The following is a 19800-nucleotide window of genomic DNA, read 5'->3' as shown; positions in this document are numbered from 1 at the left end:
TTCTAGCACACACTGTATTAAATTGTCCAACTTTCAGTTGCCTTTCAGATTGATGTCAGTTTTCGCCCTCCTCATCACTCCTAAAGCCTTTGGGGAGGATGCAGTCTGTCGTCCTGTATGATTTATCTTGTGTGGTTTATTAAATATTATGCTGAGAAAGGCTTGTTCCTTCACCTGTTTCACTATTCACATTTTTCTATTGACACTTGTGAATTCAGTTTTTGCTTGGATAAATTTTAATCTCATGGAATTACCTTTGTAAAAGAGACTACGAAGAATGTACCTATATTTAACAGGATGGAGGAGTTCAGTAAAGTGGATGGGAGATGGAGAAATAGGTGGTGGCGGTCTACAGAGAAGGGTCAAATAGTTCATCACACAGCTATATTTGCAGTCCACTTCTTCCTCTGTGTTTTTATAAATAAAATGAATAAAACAAACTTAAATGATTAATAATATGAAAACAAGAAGCAACACACACACACTCACACACTGAAGCTGAGGGGTTTAGCCATGTTTGGTGATACATTGAGGAAACAACATTTACCTTTGCAGTAACTTTGTCTCAATTAGCATTCATTTTTGTTAATTTCCTGTCATGGGAATAGTTTTCTTGGCCACGATTAGAGTCACTGGGAATAATCTCCTGCCTTTTTTGTTAAGTCTGATGGCTGAGATGTCTCATGTTAGCAGAGAGATACAAATTTTGGGATGTGGTATCCCAGCGAGAGTCAGCAACCAAGTGATTTCTTTCCAGGCAATTTTATTTGGTGTTCAGGCAGCAAAACATATTTGGCATGATATATGAGCAACTTAAACATATTTCTGATGTGAACAGATTCAGTCATTGATTGAGGTGAGCTCCACTGGGTGACTTCTGGGAGGTTGTAGATTTTCAGTCATGAAATAGATGTTTTGTTTTGCTTTATTTGCGGAATTGGCATGAAGAATTACTGAAACTGCAAGTTCCAGCTTTGTTGGTCGTTTGAAGAGTGCTTGATGTGATTGAAGTATTGTTCTTTATAATTAGACTTAGATTCATTTAGATTTATGTTGCACATATTAAGAAAAAAAGTTCAGTCTGATGCCGAATTTATTCCGAATGATAATGCAAATGCTTTTTCTTTCCAGCATAGTGTAGCCGCTTAATTAAATTTACTGTCCACTTGTTATCAGCTTCGTGTATGTGCCACCAACTCTGAAATCATATTTCAATTTATCCATGCTAAGCAACAATCAGAAGGGGGTGTTGTGGCCATTAGCATGCCATTCAGTATCCATGGGTGTGTAGCAGTAGACAGCAACGTTAATAGAAGCTTGTCTGTGCTCTCTCGCCACAGCATTGACCACTGAGTGAATTATCCAGCTGACAGAGAGCAGCAGCAAAGCCCAGGCCAAGGATGTTGTTAATATGCCAATGAGAGCTCATGTCTCCTGTGCTAGTCTGAGGCATGCTGGCATGATGCAGCTGCCTGTCAACTAATTGGGAATCATTTTGCTGCAGCTTGACCTACATTCAAAGCAGTACAAAGGGGGACCACCTATGTGAATGTTTTCATTAGCAATCCAAAGCTAACAGCTCCAGAATTAAAATTAATTGCTGTGTGCTGTGTCACAAGAGTGCTCATCATTGTCTTCTTCCACTTCTCTGGTAAAGTCATTTAAAGGGGACAGAGGACGTTATTAGAATCCTGTGATGTTTGTAATTAAACACCAAATTAGAAATTGGAAAATTTCTAACAGAATCTGGCTTTTTTTTTTTCTTTGAAAATGAAAAGTCTGGCATGCCTCATGTTTTTGTCGTTAAAATAAAAAAAAAGTTATAATATCTACAAATATGAAACCCAGCTTGCAAGCATCTTTTTTCTTGCCACCACAAGAAAAAAACAAATTCCTATTTTCTCATGAGTTATGTAATGGTATGTACAGGTAATGCTAACTGGTTAGCGCCATTGCCTTCAATGGATTTGTTACAATTAGGCATGTAGTGTGGTTTTCTCTTAGACTAACCTAACCAGCCACAGTCAATATTTCTATGAATATTGAGTAAGAGTAAACCATCCAAAAGAAGTTTTTTTTTAATACTTACAAAGATACCTACATTTTAAAGTGAATAATCTTGTTTTATAGAGTTATAAAGTAGAAAGACTAGCTACAACGCCATCTGTGGCTAATTCCACAATAATGTTTGCTTTTTAAATGGAGCAACCAAAATAATTTAACAATGTGCAAACGCTAATGGCTGATCTCTGTGTCTGCTGAATATGTGTCTTAATAACTCAACATTTTTAACATTGTTGACTATACCACAAAAAAGGAAAAAAACAAACTTAACAGAAAACATCACTGATAGCTTAGCTTCATATTTAGCTTCATATTCAGTAAGCTAACATAAAAACTGGCTGGCTAGCTTCTCTCCTCACTCTGCAAAAAAACAAATTAGTTTTCTTTTGTTTAGTTTTCTTTTTTCCTCTTATTCTTTTTCACAACTACAAATCTGCTTTTAAAGCGGGACAGTGTGAATGATGCTTAGCAGGAATTTGACAGACAGTCTTAAGTGAAAATGTCTGATAACTTGTAGCGAATAATTTATCTTATGGCATTGACTACAGTCAGTAAAGTTCAGTGTTTATGTTTTCCTACTTTCATTTGTCTGTTTGCATTAAACTTACCCTTTTGTTTTTTTTACTTTCCTCAACTTCTCATTTTACAAATACTACCCAGTGTTTTACAGTTTCCATCATCCATATTTGATTATTTTAGTTGTCACCATTGAAATTTTTCCCTTCAATAGAAGTAATAGTTTTTGTTATCAACATCCCTATGCAAAAGCCTGAAACTAAACTGAAATTATTTCTTCTTTTTTTTTTTTGTTTTGTTGTTTATTCTAGTAGCCGCAAACAATTCCCAGACCATTTGGGAAAATGATTTCTTAACACTTTACAGTGCTAAGAAATTACGACTAAGAACTAACAGTTCTTAGGAGGATTTAAAACAGGATGGTAAATGGAAATGGGAAATGATAATCCCAGATAGAGATGTGCTGGCAAAGGAAAACAACAATTAAGTCTCTGAAGGAGTAGCTTCCACAAGTAAGAGGTTTTCTACCAGACTATTAGGGTGTTTTCCTCTGAAATTCACTGCAGGGTAAATAGGTCAAGCTGTAGTTTAAATAGTTAACAGAGAAAAGACGAGATCAGGCCGACGCCAGATGTCCGCTTGTTACTTTGGCTACTGGCCAGTAACTTACTAAATAATGACTTTTATGTATCAAAAGGAAACAAGGGTATTTTTAGACAGTATTTACAATCAAGAGATTGCATTTTACTCTATATTTATCAACTAATGTATTGTACAATTGAATTGGAAAAGATTTTCTTGGCCATTGAAGTAGAGGAAAGGTGGGGATTGTGCTTCCTGCAAACTAACTGTATGAAGCCTTTAGTTTTAAGCAGATCTGCTGGCAGATGTTCAAGCTTAGCCAGCCAATGACTCACCTCTTTAAGAGCCCCAACCATAACAGCCAGCATTTCCCCAATATTACTGATTAAATCTGAATGCTCAGTCAGCTTGGTTGGCCAAAAATGCTTTTATTCTTTCTTCTATGCTAAGATGAGGAAGTGATTCTATGTAGGTAATAAGTCTTTATCTCACTCATGAGACATAAAGTTTCTTTGGGTGAATAAAAACCCTGGAATGATGTGGCGAACAATAAAACTAAATAGTATTCACCCCAATTTTAATGGCTGCCAGCTGCATAAAGACTTAATCTTACTTATGGAGAAAAGTGACATGAAATTAATTGACTTTGTTTTAATTTTGTAGAGATCTGTTGATCTAGCTGAGAATAGCTGTTGATATATTTTGACAATAACAAAAAAATAATTTAGGTTGGAAATTATAGACAAATAAGACATTGCAGAAGAAAAAATATGCCTGCTGATGTACAGCTATTTTTTTTTTCTTTAACGATTATGGTACTTTCACCTCTGACTGCAGCTAAATATAAACGTTATATCCATCATCATCAATTTTCAGTCGTGTTGTTAGCATGATTTGATGAGTATTATTTCAGTCTGATCATCCTCTTTGTTTGACTTAAATATCTAATTACTGTTCTACGTTCATCTGGTTTTGAACAAATATCTCAACATTTCAGGAACTTTTGGACACATCACCACAGCAGGACTGCTGCACTCAGAAAATGATCATTTCCCTTCATTTGTTCTTCACTGCAACTTTTTTTCATGTCAAACTAATTGTATCATGCTATTTTGTTTGTGCCTGCCATACAGTTACAATTCAGCATGGTTTAACCTCAACCTGTGCACACAATGGCAAACACATGCACATCAAATCAAAACAAGCCACCCAGGGAGTGTTGTCCTAATTATGTGACTAGTTTTCGCTTGTATTGTGTGGGAGGAGAGGCCTATATCCAAGACACAGATTTTCATCTAAGGGGGTTTTCACGTGTTTTTAGACTGTTAGAAGAGTTGGTCACACAAATATCTAGAATAAAGTAAAATAATTCTACTAGATATTTTTCAGGCTTCCCTTGTTTCTCTAAATATCTGCTTTTAAATCTGTACTGAAGACCCATTTGTTTACGCTGGCTTTCTGCACAATAAGTTGACTTTTTAGATCTGATTTTATTTCGATTGTTTTAATTTGATTGCTTTTATTTTTTTATTGTTTTTAGATGTCTGATTTTTTTTTTTTGTTGTCCTAATGTAAGTTATTTATTCTATTTTTTTACCCCCCCACAACGTGGCACTGGTCAACATTGTTGTTTTTAAAGTGCCTTATGAATAAAGTTGTATTGTATTCTGTTCAATAAGACAATTGCAAATTGGCATATCTGAAAGGAGTTTACAGACAAAATACAACAAGAGCTCCATGTGCCCTGATACCCATTGTTTCTGCTGGATTGCCAAGTTGGTTTAAAGCTGCGTCATGCAGGGCACACCTTAACAAGACCTCATAGCTCTCAAAGCTTAATCTAGATGGACTTTTGGCCTCTGTTTGTGGAAAACGGTATGAAATGAGCCAAGCATCTTAGACAAACCAAAAGAAAAGTGGATATTGTTGTACATCTACATTCTCTGAATTCACTGGGTTTTGAGGTGATTTAAACAGTTCTAAGTAACTTTGGACTAATTTGTGAAAACAATGAGGCTCCTTTGTTCATTTGGTTAAAACTAGATAAAGCAAAGAGTGGAAAGACAGATAGTACGTATGGTTGAATAAAGGTCAGTATATTTGCTGGAATATCAAAACATCAGCCTCGTAAAGTACTGCATTCAGTAATTGCACATGTAAAGTCCAGATAAAACACACTATTCAGTAGTATTTTGCCACCAGATAAGTCTAGATTTAGTTTTTTGCTCAAACTGGACTGGATTCCAGTATTTTAATTTGTTCATTACATCTGAGTAATGCATGAGGGAACATATTGTTTTTTGTGTTATTTGACTGTTTACATGAAGAGCTCCCAAAATACAGGCTACAGTAGACCAAACGATGCTCATTAAAGGTTAACTGAGCAAACTCACTGTAAAGTGTAAAATCCAAGTTTCCACCTCTTGCTTTGTCATATCTCACTTCACACACTCGGTGTATAAGTGAAAACTGTTCTCACTTACGTGTGTGCTAAAGAGTTAGAAATGCTTTTTTCTTTTTAACACTGAAGAACAATCACTACTACTAATTCATATAATGAATTATGAATAGAGGCTTTAGAGGGCAAATTTAGAGTGAGTCAGACGAGCTCAAATGTTTCCGTTTCAGTTTACAACAGTTACATGAGAAAAGCTGCAGATTATCCACCCCCAGCTGTCAATGAAAAATACTGTGGAGAGCCTTATTAGAATTTAAAGACCTTATGAAATAGAAATTACAGTATATTTCATAGCGAGCAGCTGTATGTTAGAATAAAAGGCAAGTGCAGCTTGGTGATGTGCAAGCAGAGACTGCATTTTATGTAAGCTACAGAGGGTGACAGTTCAAGCAAGGTGTTGAAAAGGTAGCAGCTGATGACAGTGTTTGAGAAGGAGGCAATAAAAAGAGAAAAACTGTGATACAGCGTGGTTGTTCTTTTTTTTTTTAGCAGATATTACAAAACTTGCTGGGGACAAAAGTCATATTTTTTTATCTAGAATTTTTGTTCATATCATGAGTGTAGCAGTTGTGTCAAACAAACCAGACATCTTCGTGAAGAAGTAGTTTTGGGGTTAAAAAATAAAAGGGAAACGTAAGCTTTGATGTTGGCACGCTTGCTCCTGACTGATCATACTGATAAAAAATAAGCAGCCATTTTCTAAGGTTCTTTACATTTAAATCAATTTTCACGGACCTACTCTAGTTTAAGCATTGCTGAAATAAACTGGCACAAGCAGTCACGCTCAAAGCTGAAACTTCTTCATGTTCCTCCATGCATGACGCAAATCCTTCAAAACCCCCTAATTGTTCAGAGGGTCTGAACAGTCTTTTTCTTTAAAGGGGCTCTATGATGCTGTTTCTAGTTTTCAGAGCTTTCTACAGTGCTATAGTGTTGAATTCTCATCAGACATTGGAGCGGTGCCATTTTTTTTATCACCTACAAGCATGTTTGAGTTTTCCAGCACTCTGTGTGTTTCCCTGGCAACTGAAACGACTGGTTTTGAAATTTTTAGTGACGTCCAGGGGGAGGGACTCAGTGATTGGTCATCTTCTCCAGGTTGTGCATATTCATGAGAAGAAGGCTACACCCACCTCCACTGCTCGGTACAAACAGTGAAGCCAATGCGGAAGTGCATAAAATTGCAGTTCCCCCTTCATCCACTAGGGGCTGCAAAACAGAGCAAATCCCCATAGACTCCCATGTTAAAAAAAAAAACAACAACTTCACAGCAGAAATAAACATGTTTATAGACTGGTTCAAAAATCAATTTTAGGTTTAATAGGTCAGGTTTACCTTCATTACAACTGTGGGGGGAGTGAACTTTTTTCCAACTCGCCCGTTTAAAAGTAATTTAATCTCAAGATGTGACATATTTAGGGGCGTGTCCTTTTGATTGACAGATACCTGACCTCCCGCCTCAAGTCAGAAGAATGTAAAGCACCACAGTTTTTAGCCCGTTAACAACGTGACTTAGCTTTACCCCGCTTTCCTCCATTAGCTGGTTAGCTCCTGTTATCTTCGGGTTAGCTTGGTTAGCTCTTAGCTACAGGCAACACTTGATGTCAATCATCCACCATGACGCTCACAGCCGCCCTCTCAGCCCCACCTCTTTGCCCATATTTGTATTTTCCGGGCGAGACGACAAGCATGCCCCTGCCAAGATGGCGACAGTAGGAACCATCCACCAAGCTTCAATTCAGCTCTTCAGAAACCTATGGGTGACGTCACGGACGGAGCCTTCGGCCATCTTTTTGATACAGTCTATGGAGTCTATGGTTCAGTATAACTACTCCTAGCATCTGACCAATCAGACGCAGCCCGTAGGCAGAACATAGGGCAGAGCTTACTTGTCCGGATGAAGGGGTTTGTGAAAAATTCTTCATTATTTCCTGCCCTTCTGGACCTGTTTACTAAAATAAATTAGACTGAAAATGTGCACAATAGAGCTGCTTTAAACACCTTTTATAAGCTTCCCAGACTATTCATATATATTCTTAAAATGGAAAGATGTTCTTTAGTCGGAGTTTCGGTTGTGAAGTCGCTCTTAGAACTTAGCAGTGATGGCTGAACAATGGGATTTTTTTTTTTAGTTTGAGCTGAGTCAGTTAATGGCAGCTTTGGTATTGAAAACTGACTGGAAATGTTAAAAAGAGAAGACAAGAAAGTGTTGAGGTGGGGAGAGGTTGTTAAGACTTGCCCAACTATTGTTGTACAGATAGAGAGAGGGCCCAAATTTGTATCGACTCTTCTGCCTACATGTTTGACTTCTTCTGTTGCAATAATTGGAAAAACAAGTCAGCAGTGTAGCTTTTCCTGTTAATAGTCAGGAGAGAACTCCCTGATCCAGCTTCATCTGGCTTATTGTGCATTCGGAGCATTGTTGTTCATGAATTTTTATGAAGTCGTCTGAAGTAGTGTGTGAAGTTCAGCTCTTGAATTAGGCAACAGTGCTTTCAACTAATCTTGTTATTAAAGAAGAGAATAAACTGAGTCCAATCGCTTCCGAAAAGGAAATCTAACCTTTAAAATGATGTGATTTTGAGGGTCTAAATGCTGACAGCACTGTGAATCTTGACCAAACCAGATCAAGATTACACAGAAAAACCATTTCTACATTAAACCAGCTTTATGTAAATCCTTTGTGATCCAATAAAATAAATAACTACAACATACGACATTTTGGATGTTCTGCCTGCATTTTATTACTTTTACTCTCAGGCACTTTGGGTATACATCCAGTTTTGTCCTACTTACAGAAAGATTAATAACTGGAATTTTAGGCAAAGTAATAAATTGCGAAAGTAAATGAAAAAATTCCTTTGTGTATGTTTATGTAACTGCAGGTCAGTATTAAAGCCAATAAGTGACTTTTTGCATTTAAATACTGCATATGTTCTGATATGATTAAATGAGAATATTTTGCGTCATGTTGCATTTCAACAAGCATGAGTGCATTCATATTTGTTTGAAAGCATTAATATACATTCGGATATTAATATCAATATTAAACAGCCCTTGATGCAGCTTTATTCTGTTAAATTGACATAATTCAGACCACACTAGAACATAAAATGAAGGGGGTTTTTTGAATCAGCAAAGTGCTTGTAATGTAATAAGCACTGTCTTCCAAATGGAGCCTTGACTCCATTTAGAAGAGGGCAAAAAATATGTGTGCACTCTTGCTTAAGGCTTTCATCTTGCATATAAATCACTCCAGCTGAAAGTGGGTGTTTGAACACCACGGATTTTAGGTCTTGGGACTCAACACTGTAACACCGGCCAAGTCTCCATTAATGACAGAGCTGTGCCATGACAGCAAGATGTAAATTAATCCAATTCCAAATATTCTGAAAGCTGATAAATGTTGGCATGGAGGATTTTTTGGCTCTCTTAAAGTCTTATATGTGACTCTCTGTGTTTTTTTTTTTTCTCCTTTCTATTTCCTGCTTTCTGTTCTGTCTAGATACCGCGGCAGCTGAGTCCCCTGACACTGTACAGGTGTGAGCAGTCGGTTCTGGATTATTGCCATGTCCACCTGTCGCTGCAGCACAATGTGGGCATGCTGCCCTCCACTCAGGCGCTGGGAGGTCCAGGGCCAGCCTCGTACCACCCGAGCCTTATGGCTGCCCTCCCCTCTGAGCCTGTGCTGCCTTGCCCCCCCGACTTATTCCCACCACCAGTGAACAGAGCACGCCGCCAGGCTCTGGCTCCAAATGACTGGATTCCTGCTGCACAGAATCGGTGGACTGTTCAAACAAATGACATAAAAGGTTGCGTGGGAGGGACACGGGACTGGTAAGGAAGCAAAGGAGATAATTAATCTGCTGCAGAGTATCCTGGACCCAGGGTAATGAAAATGAAACTATTTTTCAGTGGAAATAAAGGAGTGCAGCAGTATTGATTAGTGAGCATCTGACCTACCAGCCCCTCAGTGTCCTCAATTAGCAAAGGAGGCTGAACAGCAGCATGACTTTTCACGTTCTGCTTTGCCTCTCGAGGATTATTAAAGGATGATAATTTAATGATTTGTTAATCTTATTAAACACATTTCCTCGGCTTTTCATAATCTGGGCACCTCTCTGCTGTGCAGGTAAAATAATGAAATGCAAAATGCTATAAACAGAGCAGGGAAACAGTGTGATAAGCAGCAGAGAAGCAGAACAAATGAAAGATTGGATTGGCCCAGCTAAAAGTTTTTTCTACTGCTTCTTGTGACCACTTTGTCAGTGAAGGTGAAACAGTGACTGACATTGTTTTCAAGTGATAAGCCACTCAAGTGAAATACCTTAAACACAACAAAACAAATCATAATATAAAAATGATTGCCACATAGAATGTACAGCCTACAGAAATTGCTGGCACAACAGTAAGTATCATTTTCATGTTAACTTTTGATTTGTGATATAAATCATATTTAAATTCATGTAATTGAGCTGAAATAAACCAAGAAAAATAAACAGCTTGAAGCTGCAATGTGAAATTTTACTTTTTATTCGCAGTTTCACTCCTGTGGTTAATGTTTTATTTTTTAAATTATTATTATTATTATTTTTTTATAATGTATTATTGAAGCAGTGATCTGATTTATATATATATATATATATATATATATATATATATATATATATATATATATATATATATATATATATATATAAATAGATATACTTATATATATATATATTTTTTTTTTTTATGTATATATATATATATATATATATATATATATATATATGTGTGTGTGTGTGTGTGTGTGTGTGTGTGCTTTTTACAACCTGTTTCATTATAAGATATGGAAAATAAATTGTGGTAAATGACCAGTAAAAGTGTTATTTGTAAGATATGATTGTTGTTGTCAGCTGCTAAAAACTGAAACAAAACGCTGAGGAATGAAGTAACAAGGACGTTCACAGATAATGGAGCCGCTACATGAAGGAGGAATTACAACGCGAGTCTTAATGGTGTTATAAATTGGTTTGCATCTGATATCTTCTGCAATGGTTTTAACAGTTTGGGCCAGTTCAACTGGCCAATATGACCATCCTCAAGGTTCACTGTGAGAAGGCTAGCCTGATTGAGCAGCTGGAAAACAGTGAACCCACTCCAGTACAAAGTCTTTTCAGGGTAAGTAATGGACCAGGGGTCTAAGCAACAAACTGCTGTGGAGCAGCTGATTGGGCTTAACCATTTTCCACCCAGTAGAGGTGTTTCCCATTGAATAAATACATGACATTCTATAAAACTCCCAAAATGGATTTTGGCAGTTTTGTAACTGTAAAAACTACCTACCCAAAGAGATATTATGAATGCACTTAATAAACTGAACCTAAAACCATTTCCCCAACCTAAAACTTAACTCCATTTAAAGCTGGGGTAGGTAATCTTGCTCAGACATTTTTGTTTTACTCTGGGTGAAGTGGTTCCTTGTCCTGATAGTAATCTATATATTATGTAATCATGAACAATACAGTTAGATCCCTCAGTTTACTGTAAATCTGTAAAAAACTGACCAATCCAAACATTCGGGCCGAATTGAAGTTTGTTTATTTCTTATATCTTGTAAGTTTCTTCTTCCAGCTCCCCTCCTCCCCCTCTAGCAGCGCATACCTGATAACCACACCCTGCATATTGTAAATACAACAAGGTACGGTTAAGTGATGTTTTTTATTTCGGAATTAATAATTCCAAATTAAATCATTTTGGAATTAACGTATTCTCTGACAAGTTTACATGAAAATAATTCTGAATGAAAGTTTACATGAAACATGTCCTCACTTAATTCCTCTTTAGAGAGGCGGGTTGGGAAGGGTTCTGATTGGACAGAGGGTCCACGTGACGTATACCGGAAATAAACAAAGTTGGCTCCCTGCTTCTCGTTTTTTCAGTCATAACTTGTAAAAACTACATAATAAGTACCAGTTTTGCCGCTATTTTTATTATAAATTTGAAGTACCAGCTCAACACGAGCATACTACTTCATTTATTGCAGCAACTGAGAAGAAGAAGAAAGATAGACCACCAAACACGGGAGGCAAAACAACGCGCGTCATCGGGACAGGACAAGGTAATGAGCATGCTCAGAACGACTGGAATTAACTTAGAGCAGAATTAAGGTTTACATGACAGAGGAATTAAATAGTTCAGAATTAAAATGTGAATAAATCAGCCACTTACATCGGAATTAAGTTTAATTCCAAAAAGAAATTTGCATTAGGAATTAAGTGTTTGCATGGTCGTTTTTCATCAGTTTAAAGCAGAATTAACTTTTATTCAGAGTTAAAGAGGAATTAAAACTCCCATGTAAGCACACGGATAGTAAAGAAAAAACTGAAGGCAAACATGGCTGACAAAATGCAGGAACAATTTCTCACACCCCTTTTCGGTTTATTTGTTTCCTCCCGCTAAACAGCCAAGAAAGAGAAAATCATTGGTGGAAAAAGCTGCTAACTAGAAAAGCACTCGGAGAGCGCAAACCTCCACCAAGGCCTTTAAAAAAAATTCCTGGATCCAAATGGTGAGCCGTATCACCACCAAAATTAAGTCTGTTCTTCCTTTTCACATTTCCAACAACTCCTGAAAAATTGCTTAAAACCCATCCTTAACTTTTTGAGTTATCTTGAACACAAACAGATAAATGTCAGTAAAAACATAAACTTCTTGGCAGAGGTAAGAAAAAAGCCTCGGATCACGCAAGGAGTAAAGCCAGAGGGGGAGGAGCCAAGACATGGTGCTACTTTCACATCTTGCTAGCTCTCCAACATTACCTACCCAAGCTTTAACCGAAGCCCCAACCATCTGTTTCATGACTTCTCCCAGAACCTTTAAAGAATGCTCAGGCCCCTGGGGAAACCTTAGCCCGAACACCCAGGAGAGGACACCAGCCAGGTGAGCTGAAACGGCCATTTTACCATTAAGCATATTCTGCACACCTTTACACACAATATCTGCAATTAAACGTCACAAATCCTTTCTCTCTCACAGACATCTGAAAGACAGAAATCACATATCACTAAATGCCAATAAACATATATTTGTGTGTGATTCTGTGCACATATACCGTCTGAAATATGAATTAAAGTACAAATATGCCTAAACAAAGAAACTCAATTATTTTCTTCTCATTTTTATCAATTTTTCTTTTATTACTTAAAAACAATTTATGTAACAGGAAACTGCTTTTTACAGTCACATCTGTTCTGAAAGTCACACTTTAAGCCACTCTGTGCTGATTCTCTCCAGCTTTGCCCCATACTCCAGAAACGTGCATGTTGGGTTATAATTGGCTATTATAAATTGACCTTAAGAGTGAGTGTGAGTGGTTATTTGTCTTGTTTGTCTACACAGTGGCCCTGTGATGGACTGAGATGGAATGGTGATGAACAGGTGACCTCTCCAGGGTGTATCCCGCCTCTCCCCTGATAGCAGCACCCCACGACCCTGAATTGGATTAAACAGGTGTAGAAAATGGATGGATCTCTTGTGTATGGAGGCTGGTTGTGGATATTAATGCAATAGCAGCTATGTAATGCCACTTCTCTATAACCTCTGCCACACTTATTGCAGGGGTATGTTTAGCCAACATTCTCCTGTTGCAATAACCCAAACCATGTTCTGTCCCAGCTCAAAATGCACAATATACAAGTATAATTTAGCAGTCATACATTGTAACAAATAATGTTCTTCATTTCTATGTTCTGTTAATGTCAGCAGCTACTGCAGATGTGAATGTTGTCCAGGACACATACCTTTACTTTCTGTGTTTTAATGTCTATAACATATAACAATGCCGCTATTAAATTCATATTACTCATTTGGATATAAGTCCATTCAAGCAAGTCATGATTCAAGCATTCCTTTTTCTTGCTTAATTATCTATTTAGGGACAGCTGATTAAATCTGCTCCTTACTGCTGAATAAACCATCCAGAATGTGGGAGTTTAATGTGTTCACTGGTTCAAAATCACAAATGCATTTTTTCCAAAGTGACTAAGATCTTCATGTGGGAAATCTGGTGTTTGATGCAGTAAAGCACTTTAAAGTGAGCTTGATGTGAGTTGTCACAGTAACTGAGACTGGATGTTACAAATGGTCAGTTCTGTATAAGCAATTTTATACTCAAACACAGTACGTTTTGTCTTCATGCTCTTTTTTTTTTTTTTTTTTTTACTATATTTCCAGGAATGTAATTTGTCCAGGAATTTACTACTTACTGTCTTAAACAACTCCATTAGTCTGTCATCTGAATATTGCTATGTGAAATCAGTCACAACTGAATGGCTGAATGAAGCATACTTTTTTGTCATATAACAGGATTTTTTCTGAATGTTCTGCCTCGTGTTCCTCACTGAGAAGAAAACGATAAATAAGCAGTGCAAGATATATCTGCTAATGACAACAGGTTCTGACACATGACAGATTCACACGGCAGGATTTACCGCTCTGCAGCTGCACACATGAAACAGTTTAACGACACAGAGATTGAACACTGCACTCACCTCAAGTGTTCAGAAAAGCCTTGAGAGAATCAGAATAGGGAGGGGGGATACTGGCAGATGCAACAAAAAACACATTAAAAAGAAACAATTCTTATGTGTTTGTGTAGATTTAGTCCAGCAGGCTGATGGACTCTGGAGCAAATTATCCTCCACATAAATTTTTAAATCAAGTTTTAGACCAGAAATGTATATGATATTTTTTTTCTTATGTTTTAAGTTTGCCTACAAGCAGGGATCTTCTAGATCAAGAGACAATGACTGAATGAAGAAAATCCATACCTCATAAGGGAACCTGGTCATCTGAGGACTTGAAATTTATCTAACCAATAACAAGTATTGACTGTAGAAGTGCATAGAAGAAAAAAAAACAGTTCACAGCTTTGTACATGCTCACTGAGGTAAGAGGCCACATAGTATAGAGGAAATTAAGTTATTCAAAAATACAATGTCTCTGTCTGCAGTGCGCATGGACAACACGCTCAGCCCCTCTTCTGGAGTCTGACTGACTTATTCATTTCCAGTCCTGTCAGGGGCTTAATTTACCAAAATGAAAAGCGTCAACGTAATGGCAACAGATGCTTCTTGGTTTGTTATTCACTTGACATTTTATTTATTTGGACAACATATTGGTCCTTCTCAGAATGTGTTGGCATTTTCTTGGAATGAAGAGACAAGCTATTTTCTCCTTGTGCAGAACTGTCAAAGTAAGCCAGACAGTGTAAGACTTTCTAGTGTATGGGCCTCAAATCCTCTCATCCTGTTCTATTGATTTCATCCCGTGATCTTATTTCAGCAGGATTCAGCACGTCATCATGAGCTCTCTGCATTTACAAGGCTCACAACAGTAAAATAAAGTAAAGGTTAGACAAAAAAGTGTGAAGCTTCTTCCCTCTATGGACACATCATCATGCTTCTTTCCTTATTTTAGAGGTTATGTGATGAAAATTAGCTTCAATTTCTTTGTACTTGGCAGAATTAGACTTTTTTTTTATTCTTTGGATGTAAGAGTATGCAAAGATGTAAAAAGTACTGAGTTACTGACACTGTAAACAGTCATATCAGATGGTTCATCTCAAGCTTGTAAGGCTAAAGACACAAGCTGTCATATGTGGCTGCATCCAGGGCAGCTGTGAACTTATCTGGAAACATGCGGCTTTGTCTTACACCTGAGTCGTATCTGAACTGTTTCAGTTTAAGGTCAAAGTTTCTGTCTCTCCTCATCCATGCACGCATTGCTCTGTCATTTCAGAGTTAAGTACAAACTTGCTGGCGGGCAGGGCAGCCGTGAAAGCTCCTGATTTCCCCTGGGAGTTAGATTGCTGCCATGCCCACACTTTGAGATTACCTTTACCATCTCACAAGACCAATATGACACTGTTGGTGCTAGTTTATTTTCAAACTGCCTCTCAAATCACAAGGCGATCGACCACTTTCCTGATCTGTTTCAGGGTCAAAGGTGTAGCCACTTTTATACCCCCGTATGACTTATAACTTCGGCACATTATAAGTTGCTGTAAATGCTGATCACATACAGGTCACTCCAGAAAGCTGGGCTTTACAAATAAAGTAAATGAGGGATCACAGAAGAAGTGTTTTAAACAAAAGCAAGGGAAAATTTCTGTGTCTGTAAAACTCAGTAATCTGTTCAGTTCTTCCATCTTATGTCACAGTACAAAGATTATTGATGTGCTTTTGGTAAAGAGGACATGACAAAACAGTGTTGCATTATACAAACAGTTTACTCATTTAGTTTAAAACTCTTAAAATTATGGACACTGAAGATGCTGGACATTTATGGGCTGAATCAGGGTTCATATTACATTGGGGCTTTCTGGGGAGCCTTTCATTCAGGTATGTCCTGCAACTTCATAAGTCATGATGGTTACGGATAAAAATATCCTGCCACTACTGTATGCAGCTGACAAACACTCAGACAAATCTCAGATAAAGACAGAAAACACTTTTAAAGAAACAAAGTTATCACTGGTGCTCTTGAAATCCTAATTTAGCACTATTTTGTTGAGAGATGCAGATTTTGGGCTTGTGGGTGTTACATCAGTGAACCATATCTACAAAAAATTCACTTTATCCTCCTTATTCATGGAGATTGTGACAACTTTCAAGCCTTACATTTAGAATATTTATCATCAGCTGTCCAGACACAAAGTTATGTTACTGCTCATGCTATTTGAAGTATCTGAGCTTTTCTCTACAAGAAAACTTTCATTTGAAAAAGTTTCTTTTTCTTCACAGCGGCAACCAGTAGCCAGCAGAAAACACTTCATCCTTCTTATTTATGGAGATTATGATGGTTTTTAAGCATTACAAACAAAGGATGGCCTGATGATGACCCATTTGATACAACGACACTTCACATTCCTCCAGTTGGATTTATTGGTACTCATCGTGGTACTCAGTATTGGCAAGCACTCAAATATAAGTACTCGTACTGGGTTTGAAACAAATGTGATAATGGTGCATCCTAATTTTTAAGAAACATTACGGACCAATATGGAAAAATGAAATGTAAAGTGAAGGAGGACTTTTTTTAGGGAGCCTCTGTAAGTATCAGCCAAATGTCTTGAGGGGAGGTTTTTAGGGAGGTCGAGCTCCCTTTAGCTCCCAGTAATGCAAACTGTGGGCTGGAGGTCTTTATAAGCTTTTAGGTCCACTAAGTGTATGTGGATAAGTACAAAGTAGATGTTTCTTTGTGTTTAGATTAGTAACACTAGTATACTTTACCTTTACTCTTTTAAAATGTTGGTAAATATGGCCAAAAAAAAGAAATTCTGCAATCTCTCTCTTAAACCATCAACATTCAAAAACAGCACAAACAGATGCTCCGTGAACCAGGCAAATGCAATTTCAAACATGTATCATATTGGAGGGAATCCAGAGATCCAAATCGAATCACAAAGGTACAAAGAAAGAACATAAATGATATTTGACACAGTGAGGCCAGTGGTCTGACTCCGAGGCACATCTCCAGGGGAAAAGAAAGAAGGCTGCTAATGACAAGGAGGAACTGCAAGAAAAAACCTGCCTGGAAAATAAATAGATGTGACCACATAACTTGTAAAAGTTAGACAGTTTCAGAGAAGCAGCCTGAATGCCAGAAAGCTATCGAATCTTTTATACAGCTCATAAATAATATATAAATAATATATAAATAAATAATATATAAAACCCATTACTATTCACTGATGTCTGACAAAGACACTGAGAATGATCAATAATTCTTCCCTTTTAATGTTTATCAGATCATAATTGCTAAATATTGTTGATAATGCTCACATTTGTGTTTTACAGAATGATCTTTATATGTTGTTGAGCAGGTGCTGTAGAAAACCTGACGACAGTCCACAAATGGTACGTCTTATGACTTTAAGCTGTTGATCGAGTGGATGAAAATAATAACGTGAAGGAGGCAAACTTGTTGGAGAACTGGCGTTTACATCTCACTGAAGCATAGGAAAATCTTCTTTTGTATTTCTAATGTGCAACACATTCAGAAAACTCAGAAAGAGAAACAAAGCTGTTGTTTTCAGCGCATGGCTAAATTTTATACCTTTATATAAAAGCAACAATTGAAAATAAACCTATTAATTATATTGCAAAGAAGAGTTGAAGGACTCTCCGCCTCCCTGTGATTTATAAAATTACATACAATAACCTCCCTCTTCTCTACTTAAACCAAAGAGTTTGTGTACAATCCTTTGCCGATTGTGACCTTGTTGTGCTGAGAAAAGAACAAAATCCTTGTTTAAAAAAAAAAAAAAAAAAGCATTTTCATTATTTGAAATAAACAAAAGCATCTCCCATAAGGATGTCTGCCTTACTGGATGAAGAGTTAATATCAAAATCCAATATGAGGCATAGGCTTTTCCTTCATTCCTCAGATTTCCTGTGCTATGCAGAACAGGGCTTCAGTAAACCCAACAGGGAAAACACTTGTTGACAGAATAAAGACAGGACTGCTGCATGAAGATGCTCCAGTGGAAGCGCATTTAGAAGAGGGGGTGATTGAAATGTTTGGCTTATTACGTTTAAAATCTCATGCTGTAATCCACAGATGTTTTGGCTATAAACAAAACAAGGAGTATCCACAGGCACTTGCTACACTTTATAGTTTTTAAGAATTAGCCTGAATGTAAAAAAGAAAAAAAATAGAAAAAGAACCACTGAATTTTTTTTTTGGCAAAAGTTAATTTTTTTTAAAAAATTATATTTATTTGGAATCGCATATGACCTCTAACTAAATCATTACCATGTGAGAGGTAGCTTTAGAGTCATTTATCATTGTAGCAAATAAGCTTTACAAACAAGCTTCTCTACAAAAACATATCTACGAAACTGTTCATATTATGTTAATATTTTTCCATGGTTTCTACAGGAAGTTTATTAGCAGTTATTAAGAGCAACGACAGGTGTCTGTTTGGTATACGTCAGAATATCATAAACCTGTTAATGTGCATGTGTAGCACAGAAAAGTGCAAATGACTCATCGATTCAGCACCACTGACTACTCAGAACTGTGTGGGCTGTGAAGCCACAAGCAGTTAGTTTTGTGTATGATATTGCATATTAATTGCACATTGCTAAAGTGCATCTTTTGCATGACTAAGCTTGGGCATTCAAAACCCCCAGATGAAGAGGATGAAACTTTACTGATAAGGCAGTTTGTTTTTGTGACTATTTTTGCAAGTGAGGGTGTAATATTGTTTAAACTTGCAGCAGTGACTTATTAGCACCCAGCATCGTCTCCCAGACTACATGTTTGAAAATGTAACAATCAACATTGAAATATCTATTTCAAAATAAAATATCAAACATCATCGTAACCTATCAATCAAAACAGCATATGCTAGCTTTACAAAAATAGGGGCCTTGAAACCCAAAGAGTTACTCTAACACTCAGTAATTGTAGCTGAAAGCTGACCTGTTCTTCTGATCAATGTTGCTTACTGTTTCCCACCCAGAATCTTTGACAACTACTTCCCCAAACTTGAGCCATGTTCACCAAGATAACATATATTTGTGTTCATGCCCAATACAGTGTTTTATTGTGGGATATATAAAATGGGTCATCTTGTAGCCATCCTCTTAATGTAAGCCTGGAGATCTGTCAAAATCTTCATAAAGGAAGATTTATTGGTGGATTCGGTTCAGCATTCAGACAAGAAACTTCAGACAAGAAATACTCAAACTCAGAATTATGCAAAATTATTTTTTTTCTTTTTATTGTGTACTGTTTTTTATGCGTTAATGTGCTTTAAAAAAATTAGGGTTCTATTTTCACAGATTTATCTCTGTATAAACTATATCATTTAGACAGTCTGAATAAAAACTTTAATTTTTTTGATAAATTTAGCCAAAATATAATTTTTTGGACCGAGGTCCAAAAAAAGGTGACCTGGTGACCCCGCCTTGCGATGGGCAGGCGAGCTGTCCAGGGTGTACCCTGCCTTTTCCCCAAAGACTGCAGGGATAGGCTCCAGCATATCCGCGACCCTTAATCGGACTAAGTGGTTAGGATAATGAATAACCACTTATGAATGGTGCCCCCCCAAAATTGAATATCCTATCAAGTTCTGCACAGTGACTTATTCCAATAAAGCAAGTGTGTTGGGGCAGGAAAGTATA

General features: G+C 37.1%; 1 protein-coding gene across 1 annotated transcript in view; it reads left to right on the top strand.

Annotated features, from left to right (window-relative positions):
- The window catches only part of LOC306764550 (leucine-rich repeat transmembrane neuronal protein 4-like), a gene marked incomplete at both ends in the record, with an annotated part of 55257 nt that extends 45912 nt beyond the window's left edge, over positions 1 to 9345 (top strand). The window contains 2 exon segments of the mRNA XM_079251724.1: positions 9126 to 9317; positions 9319 to 9345. Of these exon segments, the coding sequence (XP_079107850.1) occupies positions 9126 to 9317; positions 9319 to 9345 (219 nt within the window).
- Between the last annotated feature and the right edge of the window lie 10455 nt (positions 9346 to 19800).

The sequence above is a fragment of the Telmatherina bonti genome, assembly GCF_933228915.1.
Source record: "Telmatherina bonti genome assembly, chromosome: 13".
Taxonomy (NCBI): Eukaryota; Metazoa; Chordata; class Actinopteri; order Atheriniformes; family Telmatherinidae; genus Telmatherina; species Telmatherina bonti.
Note: the sequence above shows the minus strand (reverse complement) of the source record. Positions and strands in the feature narration are given on the sequence as shown.